Below are 13,821 nucleotides of genomic sequence, written 5' to 3'. Positions count from 1 at the left end.
TGACCACCCTTGCCTAGGGATAGGTGGAGGGTTAAATACTGCTCTGAACATGTTTTTCCCTGAAGCGCCTCTGCAAGCTCCCTAAATAAAAGAGCTGGTCCTAGAACCACTTGTTAAATTTACGTTCACCAGAGTGGAGTCCACCTGCCCATCAGTCTACTATAAAGAAGCGTGATAAAGTACAAGTCAGGACAGGCAACAATCGCTGCTCCTTCCTAATCTAATCGACTGTGACAGGATCTTCCTTTCTGAGGCCATTGCTACTTCTGTTTTGTGACATCACTGCAGTTTTGACCATTACTGAAGTAGTTGCCTGCCTCATTTATTAGAATATTTAATCATTTATAGCTTGCCAATCCAGTGTACCTTAGGTGGGTAAAACAACATGTATAATATATAACAAATAGGTCCTCACTTGTGCAGTAGGATTACTTCTTTCTTGAAGGTTAAGTTGAAGAAAGCTGTGAAGGGTGTATTCTGGTTTCACTGCTGTATCTACTATGATTGTTCTATAAATCTGAATCACTGAACACACAAATAATTTGGATACTGTATTACTGTTTCCCACGATTCTGCTAAACACAGTTGTCCCTATGATATATACAACTTCACACCCCCACCTCACCTCTAGCTGACCAGCATCCTCCCTCTGCCTCTTACCTCTAAGTGCTTGTTCGCCTCTTCATTGCGGGACATCAGCATGAGCTTGGTCCGGATGCTACGGAAGTGCATATCAACCAGCAGAGAGGCTCGCTTTGTTGTGGATTCGCCCATTGACTGTGGAAACCAAAAATCAAGAAAGGAGAAATTAGATCTTACCTGCTAATTTGCTTTCCTTTAGTCCCTCCGGACCGGACCAGTATTTAGTATTTTCTCAGTCTCCACCTGCAGGTAGGCGAGCACAACCCATCAGTCCAATTCTGGTCCGGTCCGGAGGGACGCTAAGGAAACAATCATTGCATGCGACCCTCCACCTCATAGGCAGTCACTCCGTAGTGATCACCCTACTGAGAAAAAGCGGGCTATGTTTTTCAGGAACATAAGCGTAGCATAACTGGAGAGGGCGATAGTAACAGCTAATTCCCGTCTCAGGAGTGGCCCAGCCAAGGGGCGTATGCCCTTCCCTCTAAAATAATAAAAAAAAAAAAAACAAACAAATCGATCTGATCCTTACCAAAATGATGAGCTCATTACTGGCACTGTTAAAGAAAATGCAACTGGCTCCGATGGCTTTCTTGAATTCTTTATGCACGTCTTCATTTGAGCAGCTGGGGTACAGAAAAGAGAAAGCTTACAGTTGGGTGCACAAGTTTGCTATCTTTTGACAGAGATGTGCTTCCAGGCTCACTTCAGTAAGAGGATGCAGGAGGCAGTACAGAGGAGCTGGACAGGCCGTGAAGAGCCTGAAATGTTCATTATTTACATGTTCTCTCTTACTAGCTGTAAAGTTACACTGACTCTTATTTATATATCACACACTGTGCCGATGGCTACACACAGGCCCTTTTACAGCCTCCTCTCTATGCTCCCCACCACCCCCCTTACCCTCCACCATACATACGCTTCCTTAAGGTCCTCGGGTACAGCAATGGTGAATTTGTAGAAAGTGGACTGCGTGGCTAGCTTGCTGGGGTTGACGGGCCGCAGTCGCTCCAGAGTGACAATTTCATTGTAAGTGGCATCACAAGCAGCGTACTCGATCACATAAAACTGCAGGGTGAAGACAAGAGAATGATAAGAGGGACTAGAACAGTGCCATTGTGAAAACGCTATGGCCAGTGGGGCTGGACTTCTGTTTAAGGGTTGATAATGCAGGTGGGAAGGAGGAACAGGCAACTCTTGCCCTCAAATACAAGCCAGTTGGTTTTCCACTATAAATACGCGTGAGACGCACGTGAATACAGCAGAGGCAATGCCTGCAAATGCATCTCATGAATATTCATTGTGTATATGATGAAAGCCCAACTGGCTTGCAGAACTCATCTTGTATGGCCTAGGTGGTGATTTATTGTAATTTATGTATATACTTATTCTAACAAAAACTGCAATAATAAAATTATTTAACACTAAAAATCACATACAGCGACACCTCGGTTTTCGTTGACGTCGGTTTCGGATTTCGTTGATTTTTTTCAACTAGAAATTTGTCTCAGTTTTCGTCGGTTGCCTCAGATTTCGTCGAAAAATAAGGACGTCCATCTCCCAATTTGTATCGGAAGATGGACATCCTTCTCCCGATTTTGGGCGCCCTCGTTAATTAACTCGGTTTTCGTCGGTTTCGGATTTCGCCGGTTGGTTTCGGACGGATTATCGACGAAAACCGACTTTTCACTGTATTACAGTCCAAAACGGTTAAAAAATAATCTTCGTTATCGTCTGTAGCGTGAATCCTTTCACCACCCTTTTCATTGTGTGAAACTGGTGTGGTGCCTCACACTTCCTGGGTTTCTCCATATTAACAGGTGCTGTATAGTACAGTCTAAAGCCAATCAAAAATCAGTGAATCAACTGAACCCTGACTGCTCATGGCAGAACAGTTGTCGGACATCCATGACTGAGTAAGGGGGAAGCAGCCTAACATGCCCTAATAACGGGGAATTTTCAAGTGCATAAAGATGAGGTTTCCCCTACACGGGACCATTATTATGGTCAAGTACATGCTGCTGCTGATTGCATGGCTGAGAGACCCGTCATTCCATCTTGTGCTCTTGCCAGATATAAAGTGCTATACTTAGAATTCATCAAGCAATGCCCCTTCATGTTAGTATCAGAAGAAAGGCCATTGTCCACTAGATATAGGAAAGGGCAGTAGTGAAAAACTGAGCAACTCTTCAGACCATGTCCTCAGTTTGAAAGACCTTCCTGGAAATCAGGGAGGAGTCAAATTATAATTCATGAAGAAATTGTTAAGTATAAGCCACACTATCCCTCCCCCTCCTATTCTGACTCCAAACACAAAGCATGAATAGTAGGGCGAGGGTCATCCGGTCCCATCATTGCTTCCAATCACTAGATTCCCAGAACTACATTCTGCCTCAGATCAGGGAACGGAGTTACTCGTTGCCAATCCAGTCAATCTCAATGGTCCTCCCCCACCCCCGTGGCCCAGGATCCACTAAGCCCTTTCCAGACTCAGCAAGCTCCATCCAGTCACCTTTACAGCCACAAAAAGTAACTTACATCCCCTTTCATCATCCGAACCCTTGCCAGCCACCAGCCGCATGGCTCATGCTCATTTGCTCTGGAATAAACCTGGGAGGATTGGAAGAACACAAATATTTCAAGCCGTTATTAAAATATACATTCACAGCAGTGACAACAGAAGACAACTGAGCTTGAAGGAAACAATCAATTTGCCTCCTATGCACATGATGCCACCCAATTAGTCTTTGGGGAAGCTATTGGCCGGCTATCATCACAAGTGCAATCAGATGTTTGAGGTCATGCTCTATGACTAGGGAGAGTGACGAAAGACAGTTGTCTTTGAAATGCTTCAACTGCCACCAGAGCTGATGAAACATGCTTTGCACAGTGATTACGGGCGGACGGGCGCTGGCCAGTTACTCGTCCATCCCACCTCCACCACACTTCTTACCTCCACCTCTTCGCCTTCAGTGATCTCCTTGCTGTAATCAGAGGGAGGGGGTAACCGCACATCGTTGAACGGGATCTGCCTTTCAGGCTGCCAGCTAAGGGTGGAGGAAAAACAAATTTCTGCATTACTGCTAGCACTTCTGAGTCTCAGCAGAAGTGAATGCCACTACTACTACTATTTAGCATTTATATAGCGCTACAAAGCGTACGCAGCGCTGCACGAACATAGAAAGTCCCTGCTCAAAGAGCTTACAATCTAATAGACAAAAAATAAAGCAAGCAAATCAATTAATGTGTAGAGGAAAGAGGAGAGGAGGGTAGGTAGAAGCGAGAGGTACAAGTGGTTACAAGTCAAAAGCAATGTTGAAGAGGTGGGCTTTCAGTCTAGATTTAAAGGTGACCAAGGATGGGGCAAGACGTAGGGGCTCAGGAAGTTTATTCCAGGCGTAGGGTGCAACGAGACAGAAGGAGCAAAGTCTGGAGTTGGCAGTAGTGGAGAAGGGAACAGATAAGAAGGATTTATCCATGGAGCGGAGTGCACGGGAAGGGGTGTAGGGAAGGACGAGTGTGGAGAGATACTGGGGAGCAGCAAAGTGAATAAATTTTTATAGGTTAGTAGAAGTTTAAACAGGATGCGAAAACGGATAGGGAGCCAGTGAAGCGACCTGAGGAGAGGGGTAGTATGAGTAAAGCGACCCTGGCAGAAGACGAGACGGGCAGCTGCAGCAGAGTTTTGAACCGACTGGAGAGGGGAGAGGTGACTAAGTGGGAGGCCAGCGAATACACACTATGGGCCTCTTACTAAACTGCCCAAGAAAATCCTTCCTAGGTTTTAGGAGAGCTAATATCTTATCTAGAACCATTCTGTCACCAAGAAAGTGTGGCTGCACTGATCTCGCTTATCAAAGAAAAAAATGCTCCCCCATTTGCATGGATGGATCTGGGTTTTATGCACACACAGCTGCAGAACACTGTCAACTTCTGTAGCATTAACAAATGGTGGATGAATTAACAGCCAACTGCTTGCATTCTCTTTTATCAGCATGGAGATGCATTTCACCAAATAACTGTCTGCCAGTGCCACATGTTGGTTATGGGTCCTTCCTTCTTCTCTAAGTCACATTTCTATATTTTTGGGGGGCCTACAATTTCCTCCAGGTCAGCTTTAATCGGTGTGATGAGCTTACCCAGGGTATTTTTACACACATCCCATTTTAAGCAATTCATTGCAGCGACTGAGCTCAGTCAGGGTTCACACAACCCTGCAAGCTTGGCCTGCTCAAAGAGCAGAGTCCTTGCTTTGGAATCATAACGAGTCCTTTGTGGGCAGAACACAGCACTGCCATGGAGAAACTGGGCAAGAACCTTTTCACAATTCTTTACACTTGTAAAGCCCTATTTTGGGTAACAGTTAAAGTCTGGAAAGGTATGTCCAAGTCACAATGTTTAAATCTGTACTATTTTTGTAAAACAAAATGGCCAGCTGAATGTGGGACTTTTGTAAAGCTATGTACAAGAGCATTAAAAAAAAAGGCATTTGGTGAGCCATTTTGCAAAAACATGTTAAAGTGGCCATCACTCAGGGCTTTTTATACGTTAGAACATAGTAACATAAGCACTGCCATACTGGGGCAGAACGAAAGTCCATCAACCCAGTATCCTGTTTGCAACAGTGGCCAATCCAGGTCACAAGTACCTGGCAAAGATCCCAGAACAGTAAAGCAGACTTTATGCATCTTATCCTAGAAATAAGCAGTGGATTTTCCCAAGTCCATCTTAATAATGGCTTATGGACTTTTCTTTTAGGAAATGATCCAAACCTTTTTTAAACCCTGCTAAGCTAACTGCTTTTATCATATTCTCTGGCAAAGAATTCCAGAGTTTAATTACACAGTGAGTAAAGAAATTTTCTATGGTTTGTTTTAAATTTACTACTCAATAGCTTCACTGCACGCCCCCTAATCCTATTATTTTTAGAAACAGTAAACAAGCAATTCACCTCTACCTGTTCCACTCCACTCAGTATTTTATAAACCTCTTATCATATCTCCCCCTCAGCCATCTCTTCTCCAAGCTGAAGAGCCCTGGTTGCTTTAGCCTTTCCTCATAAGGAAGTCAACCCATCCCAGTTATCATTTTAATCTCCCTTCTCTACACCTTTTCTAATTCTGCTATATCTTTTTTGAGATGCGGCGACCAGAATTCAAGATGCAGTCGCACCATGGAGCAATACAAGGGCATTATAACAGTCTCATTTTCGTTTTCCATTCCTTTCCTAATAATCCTTAACATTCTATTTGCTTTCTTAGCCGCTGCTGCACACTAAGCAGAGGGTTTCACTGTATCAGTGACATCTAGATCCTTTTCCTGGGCGGTGACTCCTAATGGAACCTTGTACCACGTAGCTATAATTTGGGTTCCTCTTTCCCACATGCATCACTTGCACTTGCTCACATTAAAAGTCATCTGCCATTTGGATGCAGTCTCTTAAGGTCCTCTTGCAACTGAACAACTTTGAATAACTGTCATCGGCAAATTTAATTACCTCACCAGTTATTCCCACCGCTAAACAATTTATAAATATGTCATTCAACCAGTTTTTAATCCCTAATAGGGCATTACCTCCTATCCCATGACTTTGGTTTCCTCAGGAGTCTTTCATGAGGTATTGTCAAATGCTTTTAGAAAATCCAGATAATAGCCACGTTTATTCACCCCTTCAAAGAAATGTAGTAGATTGGCAAGGCAAGATTTCCCTCGACTAAATCCACGCTGGTTTTGTCTTATTAATCCATGCTTATTTATACACTCTGTAACTTTGCCCAGAACCGACGTGAAGCTCACCAGTCTATAATTTCCTGGATCACCTCTGGAAACCCTTTTAAAAAACTGGCGTTACACTGGCCGCCCTCCAATCTTCCAGTACCATGCTTGATTTCAAAGATACATTACATATTACTAACAGCTCTGCAAGTTTAAGTAGTGGCAATTTTATGTGAATGCTAAACTTTCTAAAATTCTAAATACAACGTAAGTTAAGGAGCCAAGCTCCAAAACTTAAACTTTTGGCATTTTGAGGTTTGGTTTGAATACCCGAGGATAAGTACAAAATTACCCCAAGCTCTCCTCCTAAGTCCAGGCCCAAAGGAATAAAAGTCAGTCCACAGTTATTCATGACTTGAGAACAGGTGTAAACGCTGGCAGGGAAATCTGAGATACGTATGAACCCTTGTGGCAAATTACAGGCCCTGCATATTTTCAAGGTCCTCCCAAGCCGCAGCCCCTTTACCTTTGTGCTGTGACACCCATGCGAAAAGTGGTGTCCGTTCCAGAATTGCTAATTCCATGTGTACGACAAGTTATATGTAAATCAACTTTGTATGTAAACTGCACTTAACCCTTCTAAATTTGTCTCCTTATTGTCAGCCTTTTCTCTGGAGTAATGAACAGCTGTCAGCAGAGCCCCAACTATCCCTGGCTGAGGACGGAGTTGGGGAAAGAATATAGCAATGGCAAATAGGCTTAAATCCTATCTCATAACCCCTGGAAGAACATGACACCAACTTTATCTTTCTGAGAAGCAGACACCGAGAAACATGGAAGAAATCTGAGGAGGTCTTGAACGTAGCAGGGCCCCCCCCCCCCCCTACTGCACTGAGATTCAAGCAAGCTATTTATAGACCCCACCCTTTTAACTATGCTTGGGCAAAAATCTCAGTCAACATGCTGGCAGTTTGTACAGAAGATGTAGCACAAGTGAGCGGAGCTGGGTTGAAGTCCACCAATGCTAACTCGGAAAATCAGCACTTGTCTTTCAACATAAACATGGGGTTTGTTTGGAGTTAGCTTCCTTTTCAGTAGTAGCTCAAGCTGATTTACATTTATGTACGGTACATATGTTCCTGTCCCCAGAAGGCTTACAATCTAAGTTTGTACCTAAGGCAATGGAGGGTTATCAATCAAATTTATGGATTGTTTCCAGCAATTGACCTGAGACAAATTTACAATCAAACAAAAATACATCTACTTCACAATAAACCAATACCTCACCCCAATCAACTCATAGAACCCTCCGGCATCCCGTCTTAACATTAACCTACTTCACTGACCATTTTCACACATTTGCTCCTTGACGAATCTTCCTGATAAAAACAGGTTTTCTACTTTGCTTTAAAGCCTCAGATTAGTACACTTGCAATTATCTTGAGTAAAAAGAGTTCCAGCCTAATGAAGCACGGCACCTTACATTGTCCACACTTAGCAACTTCAACAAGCCCTGACTCGGAGCAGAAGCCACCACCCGGGACATGCTGGTGCAACACCTCAACTTCTTCCCCGTCATAATCACCTGCATCCTATCATCACACTGGCTAGTGTAATGAGTAGACAGAGTGGGGTGACATGATTTTGCCTCCCCTTCCCCGGCTGCTGAGTTTAAGACTAGTTGCAGCTGGCATAAACTCTTCTGGGGCAAGCCCAGGTACACCAGGTGACAACTGGATGTTTTCCCTGTTCAGTGTTATTTAAGGTGGAAGACCTCCTCATTTGGACACCCACAACACAAAGGGAGAATCACTTGGGGAAAGGGTGAAGCTGGGGGGCAGATGACTGGCTAGCTTGCTGGATTGGCTTGTTGAGTTGCAAGGGCTAGCTGGTGGGGGGGGGGGGGTGGCTAAATTAAGGGAGACGGGGGATCATAGGGAGGAACTGGCTAAAATAAGAGAAATCAGGTGACAACAGGAAAGGGGCGAAAGCAAAGCTGGGTGATGAGTTTTATTCAATTCCTACAATTTTCCACATGGGGTTCTTCAGGGTTCTATGTTGGCACTTATTTTGTTAAATATATTTATGGCCCTGCTACTAAAAACAAACTTATTCAGACTGCTTGAACTGACTTCCTTTGCTTATGCCGATGGTTTGCAAATGCTGACTACTATACATCTTAACAATATTCATGTAATTACTGCTTTCAATTCCAAACTTATCCAGGAAAATGGACTGGCTATTCCATCATAAGATAAAATTGAATACTGAAAATAATTCCAGTGTATGATATTTGGTAATACAGCAGTTAAACATAAAAATGAGACCATATTACTCCACTGTTAAAAGAAAACTGGCTTACGGTTTCCCACTGAATTACTCTTGTAATCCTCTCTCGAGTCCTTACACCATACTCAATCTCAAGTGTTCTATGTTCTTCTCAACAGAACTTGCTTACCATAACTTCATTTAGACACGTATATGAACTCTATTAGTCACTCCATCTTTAGTATATAGTGAGTCCTACTCTATAGAAAAACATGCCACCTCTGAGGATCGACACATCTGTCCAGGCTTTCAGGAGGGCCCTTAAGGCGCTTCTATTCAGACATGCTTTTGAAATTTTTTGATACAGCTGCAGCAGCAGATGGTGGGATTGGGTGGACACGGAGAATGTAACAGCCAAATGTTTTTTTCTATCCTATTGGAGACTGCAATTTCTTTTTTACATTTTGTTTGAATTTTATTGCAAACTGCTATGTCGGTATGTCCAAACAGCATAATGGCCTAGTGGTTAGGGTGGTGGACTCTGGTTCCTGGGGAACTAGTGAACTGAGTTCAATTCCCGGCACAGGCAGCTCCTTGTGACTCTGGGCAAGTCACTTAACCCTCCATTGCCCCATGTAAGCCGCATTGAGCCTGCCATGAGTGGGAAAGCGCGGGGTACAAATGTAACAAAAATAAATTAGATACTATTGGAGATTCTACATGGAATGTTGCTACTATTGGAGATTCTACATGGAATGTTGCTACCATTGGAGATTCTACATGGAATGTTGCTACTATTGGAGATTCTACATGGAATGTTGCTACTATTGGAGATTCTACATGGAATGTTGCTACCATTGGAGATTCTACATGGAATGTTGCTACTATTGGAGATTCTACATGGAATGTTGCTATTCCACTAGCAACATTCCATGTAGAAGGCTGCGCAGGCTTCTGTTTCTGTGAGTCTGACGTCCTGCACGTACGTACGTGCAGGACGTCAGACTCACAGAAGCAGAAGCCTGCGCGGCCACATTGGTGATCTGCAAGGGCCGGTGGTGGATTTTGGTCCTGAGGAACTGAGTTTGATTCCCACTTCAGGCACAGGCAGCTCCTTGTGACTCTGGGCAAGTCACTTAACCCTCCACTGCCCCATGTAAGCCGCATTGAGCCTGCCATGAGTGGGAAAGCGCGGGGTACAAATGTAACAAAAATAAAAATATAAAAAATGAAATAAATCAAAAACAAGAAAACCCTAGAAAACTGTTGAGAGGGGGGAGGGCTGTGGCTCTGCCAAATTTGTGATGCATTACAGACCGGATTTACTAAGGTTTTGTAGTTAACATAGTAAATGACGACAAATAAAGATCACACGGTCCAACCAGTCTGCCCAACAAGCCTGCCAGAAAGAAAATTATCAGGTAAGATCTCCTTCCATTGGGTAGCTTCCCACTATTCCTAACCTGTAGGATGTTTAAAAGCAACCTCTAGGGTGGGTGGGATCCTGGTGTCACCACCCTGTCTACCCTGTAGTGCTTGGCAAAATATGCTCAAGAAGACCGAATGAAGCTAGATGCCCCCATTTTGCTGTATGAAATGAGCTGGGCCATTCAACATAGTGTGTCCCATAAAGCACTGGGCCCAAAAGGATTTAGAATAGAATTTTATAAACTCTTAGAGGACACTATAATTTCTCCAATTCCTAAAATGTTTAACACCATAGTGGATCAGAAGGCTATGCCTGCTACATTAGCTCAAACAGTCTTACCTATGCCGGGCAAAGATCCTCTACTTCCAGGGTCCTATCAACATATTTCCTTGTTAAACACCAAAGCCAAGTTGTTAGATGGATACACAAGTGGGATTCGTTAGGGATAGAAGTGTGGCCCATAATGTTCGGAAAATATTAGTGCCTCTGGAAGTGATAAGGGCGAGGAGAGGGTCATCCTTGATCATTAGCTTTGATGCTGAAAAGGTTATTGATAGAGATTTAATTGGACCTCATTTGGATTATATACAGGACCCAGAGCCCAATTATGGGTAAATGATCATTACTCAGATATCCTTGCAGTTTCAAGAGGGACAAGAAAAGATTGCCCACCCTCGCCCCTACTATTTGCTTTAACGTTAGATCCCCTATTGAGAGAAGGACATGCAAACAATATGGGGACTTCTCGGGCTTCGCTTTGAATTTCTCCAAGTCAGAAGCATTGCCCATTGGTGAAGAACTTAAGGAAACTTGGGAAGATTCATTTCTATTTAGGTGAGCGGAGGATTCCTTTAAGTATCTGGGAATACAAGCTGCCTGTGAATACGAAAGCCACTGGGCCTTTAAAACTTTCAAATTTTACTAGAGCTACCTTAATGCCATTTAATAATTTGGAGGACACTGTCCTTGTTACGGAGGGCCAGAGGCTAGCAAAGTGCTATTTTGACTGGTTCGAGCAGATTTGCCGGGTCTTGAGGCCTGGATTGGCCACTGTCAGAGACAGGATGCTGGGCTTGATGGACCCTTGGTCTTTTCCCAGTATGGCGGTGCTTATGTTCTTATGTTCTAGCGAGCACGGTGTTCAGCAAGAAATGCACAAAGGGGCTGTGTGTGTTTTTTTCTTTTTACCATTTGTGGTGACAGACTATAAGAATCATATGCAAATTTATTACAAGAACAGTAAAACCTCGGTTTTCGTCAATAATCCGTCCAAAAATAATCGGCGAAATCCGAAATCAACTAAAACCGAGGCAAGAGAGCAGGCAGTGATCACACAACGAGAAACAATGCCGCAGGAGAACGCCCCAGAAGAACGCCGCAGGAGAATGCAAAATTAGCAGCGTGGGCACGCCAATGATATCCGAGACAAATGTTTTGCAAATTCGACGAAAACGGCGAAATCCGAAGTCAACGAAAAGCAAGGTTTCACTGCAGCAGATTACTAATTAAATGTGCATTCCAAGCGATGTACAACCGTTTACAAGTGATGCACAGAACGCAGGTCCCTACCTTTTATGAGGAAATTTTTACAGGTGGTCATGAATTACTGAAAAACAACTGCAGAGGTTACAGCTGATCTAGGAAACAACTGCCAGGCTAATTTTCTGCAAAGCTAGGAATGACTATGTAACTCCTTTGCTGGTTGATCTGCACTGGCTTCCGACAAGAGCAAGAATATTTTTTAAAATATGTTGCTTTGTTTTTAAGATTTTAGAGGGCTTGTGCCCATTCAATTTAACGTCATTAATCATACTATTGTATGATGGTATAGAACAATGTACTTGTAACTATCTTATGCTGAGAGTTCCTTCGTTTAGAGGAATCAAAAGTTTTCCGGAAAAGTCTGCAGCATTTTGAATAACTACATATTGGAATGCACTTCCCGTAGATATTAGGGCATCTTTATCTTATTTTTGTTTCCGAAACAACTGAAGTCTCACTTATTTTCTAAAATTGTTATGAATTTGTAGGAACTCCTATTGTACTGTAGGTATTAGGTAGTTATTGTATTTACCGTATTTTCTGGACTATAAGACGCACCGGACCATAAGACACACCTAGGTTTTAGAGGAAGGAAATAAGGGAAAAAAAATTTGGACTATAAGACGCACCTTTTTCCTCCTCTACAACCTAGGTTCTCTGGTGCGTCTTGTCCGAATGTCTCCCGTTTCCAGGGTCCGTCCGTCTGCCTCCCTCCCGAGTTCCGGGATCCCCAGCCCGCCCTCCCTCCGAGATCGCCCGCCCTCTCTCCGAGATCCCCTTCCCTCCCTCCGAGTTCTAAGTAATTTTACCTAGCCGGGGCAGCAGCAGAAGCGAAAACCATGCAGCCTTGGCACGTTACTCTTCCCTGTTCTGTTTTTTCTCAGCTCTGGTCCTGCCCTCAGTGGGCGGGACCACAGCTGAGAAAAACAGAACAGGGAAGAGTGATGTGCCGAGGCTGCATGGTTTTCGCTTCTGCTGCTGCCCCAGCTAGGTAAAATTACTTAGAACTCGGAGGGAGGGAAGGGGATCTCGGAGCTCAGGAGGGCGGGCAGGAGGGAAGGGGATCTCGGAGGGAGGGCGGGTGATCTCGGAACTCGGAGGGAGGGCGGACTGGGGATCCCGGAAGTCGAATTTCTCTACGTTCGGACTATAAGACGCACCCCCCATTTTCCTCCCAAATTTGGGGGGGAAAAAAGTGCGTCTTATAGTCCGAAAAATACGGTACCTATTATAGTTTTCTTTCGTTAACCCGCTCTGAACCTCGTTTTACAAAGGAGTATAAAGTACCCATCAACATCATCAGGAGCTGTTGTAGCATGGTGGGGGCTTTTCAGCGGAGCAGTCTGCTGGTTTGTTTCTGCCACAGAATTATATGTAGATTGTATCAAGGTCACCTAAAGTTTGCAAGGTTCATCACAGAAAGGGAATACTGATGGCATGTAAATGCCGCCAAGGTCTGAGGCAAGTTACAGCACAAAAGCAGCAAAATAAACAAACAGCTATTTGTGCAGTCCTGCTTCAGAGGATTACACTGTCCAGTTAGATATCAGTGCTGCCTGAATTACTTTTGACTACGTCCTGTTTGCTCGGGTGCTCCAGTCTTGTTTCTTGGCCAAGACTGAAAGCAACTCAGCACCGGAGACGGAAAAGACGGGCCGATGAGCTAACATAAAAAGCTGCGTCCATAGTACATGCTGTTCTGGGCATGCACACAGCCACGCTTAGCGACCGACTGTCCCTACACGTGCGCTGCTTAATGGGCGACTGTCCTATGCATGCGCTGGTGCTTTCCCTACCGAGCTGCTTACTGTAATTGTAAGCAGCTAATTTGTATGACATTTTCTTTCAGTGTCACATGCTATTTCTAAATCAAACTTTTACCGGGGGATCTACAAGCAACGTTTTTGCAGGGACTTTTGTGCATCGGCCCCCTCTGTAGCAGAACTAACTATCAAACGGTTATCTTTCCTAAATGGCTTATGTGTTGCAAACTATTCCAATATTTGTTACAAAAGATATCATGCAATTAAATAATCTAATCAGGCATTTTTGTTTGGGGGGGGGGGAGGGAGGGGGGTAACAGATCAAAACTAAAGATATAATACCTTTACGGAAATTGAAGGCTGGGCAGTTTAGGTTTACCAAATATTAGAACTGATAATCTGGCTTGCCTGCTTAGATATATGCAGGATTGGCTTATCAAGACTATACACCGTTTGGAACCT

At 43.8% G+C, this 13,821-nt stretch overlaps 2 protein-coding genes across 2 annotated transcripts in view; both read right to left on the bottom strand.

Annotated features, from left to right (window-relative positions):
* Positions 1 to 13,821, bottom strand: part of LOC115457477 (fragile X mental retardation syndrome-related protein 2-like) — a 36,094-nt gene that overhangs the window by 17,009 nt on the left and 5,264 nt on the right. Inside the window, exons 2-6 of the mRNA XM_030186895.1 lie at positions 3,596 to 3,689; positions 3,181 to 3,252; positions 1,562 to 1,710; positions 1,175 to 1,268; positions 661 to 777 (exon numbers count right to left, since the gene is read on the bottom strand). Of these exons, the coding sequence (XP_030042755.1) occupies positions 661 to 777; positions 1,175 to 1,268; positions 1,562 to 1,710; positions 3,181 to 3,195 (375 nt within the window). The 5' untranslated portion in view covers positions 3,196 to 3,252; positions 3,596 to 3,689. The remainder of the gene's footprint in view (positions 1 to 660; positions 778 to 1,174; positions 1,269 to 1,561; positions 1,711 to 3,180; positions 3,253 to 3,595; positions 3,690 to 13,821) is intronic.
* Positions 3,399 to 13,821, bottom strand: part of LOC115456993 (fragile X mental retardation syndrome-related protein 2-like) — a 95,084-nt gene continuing 84,661 nt past the window's right edge. Inside the window, 2 exon segments of the mRNA XM_030186421.1 lie at positions 3,399 to 3,497; positions 3,596 to 3,689. Coding sequence (XP_030042281.1) covers positions 3,399 to 3,497; positions 3,596 to 3,689 — 193 coding nt within the window.

The sequence above is a fragment of the Microcaecilia unicolor genome, chromosome 14 (genome assembly GCF_901765095.1).
Source record: "Microcaecilia unicolor chromosome 14, aMicUni1.1, whole genome shotgun sequence".
Taxonomy (NCBI): Eukaryota; Metazoa; Chordata; class Amphibia; order Gymnophiona; family Siphonopidae; genus Microcaecilia; species Microcaecilia unicolor.
Note: the sequence above shows the minus strand (reverse complement) of the source record. Positions and strands in the feature narration are given on the sequence as shown.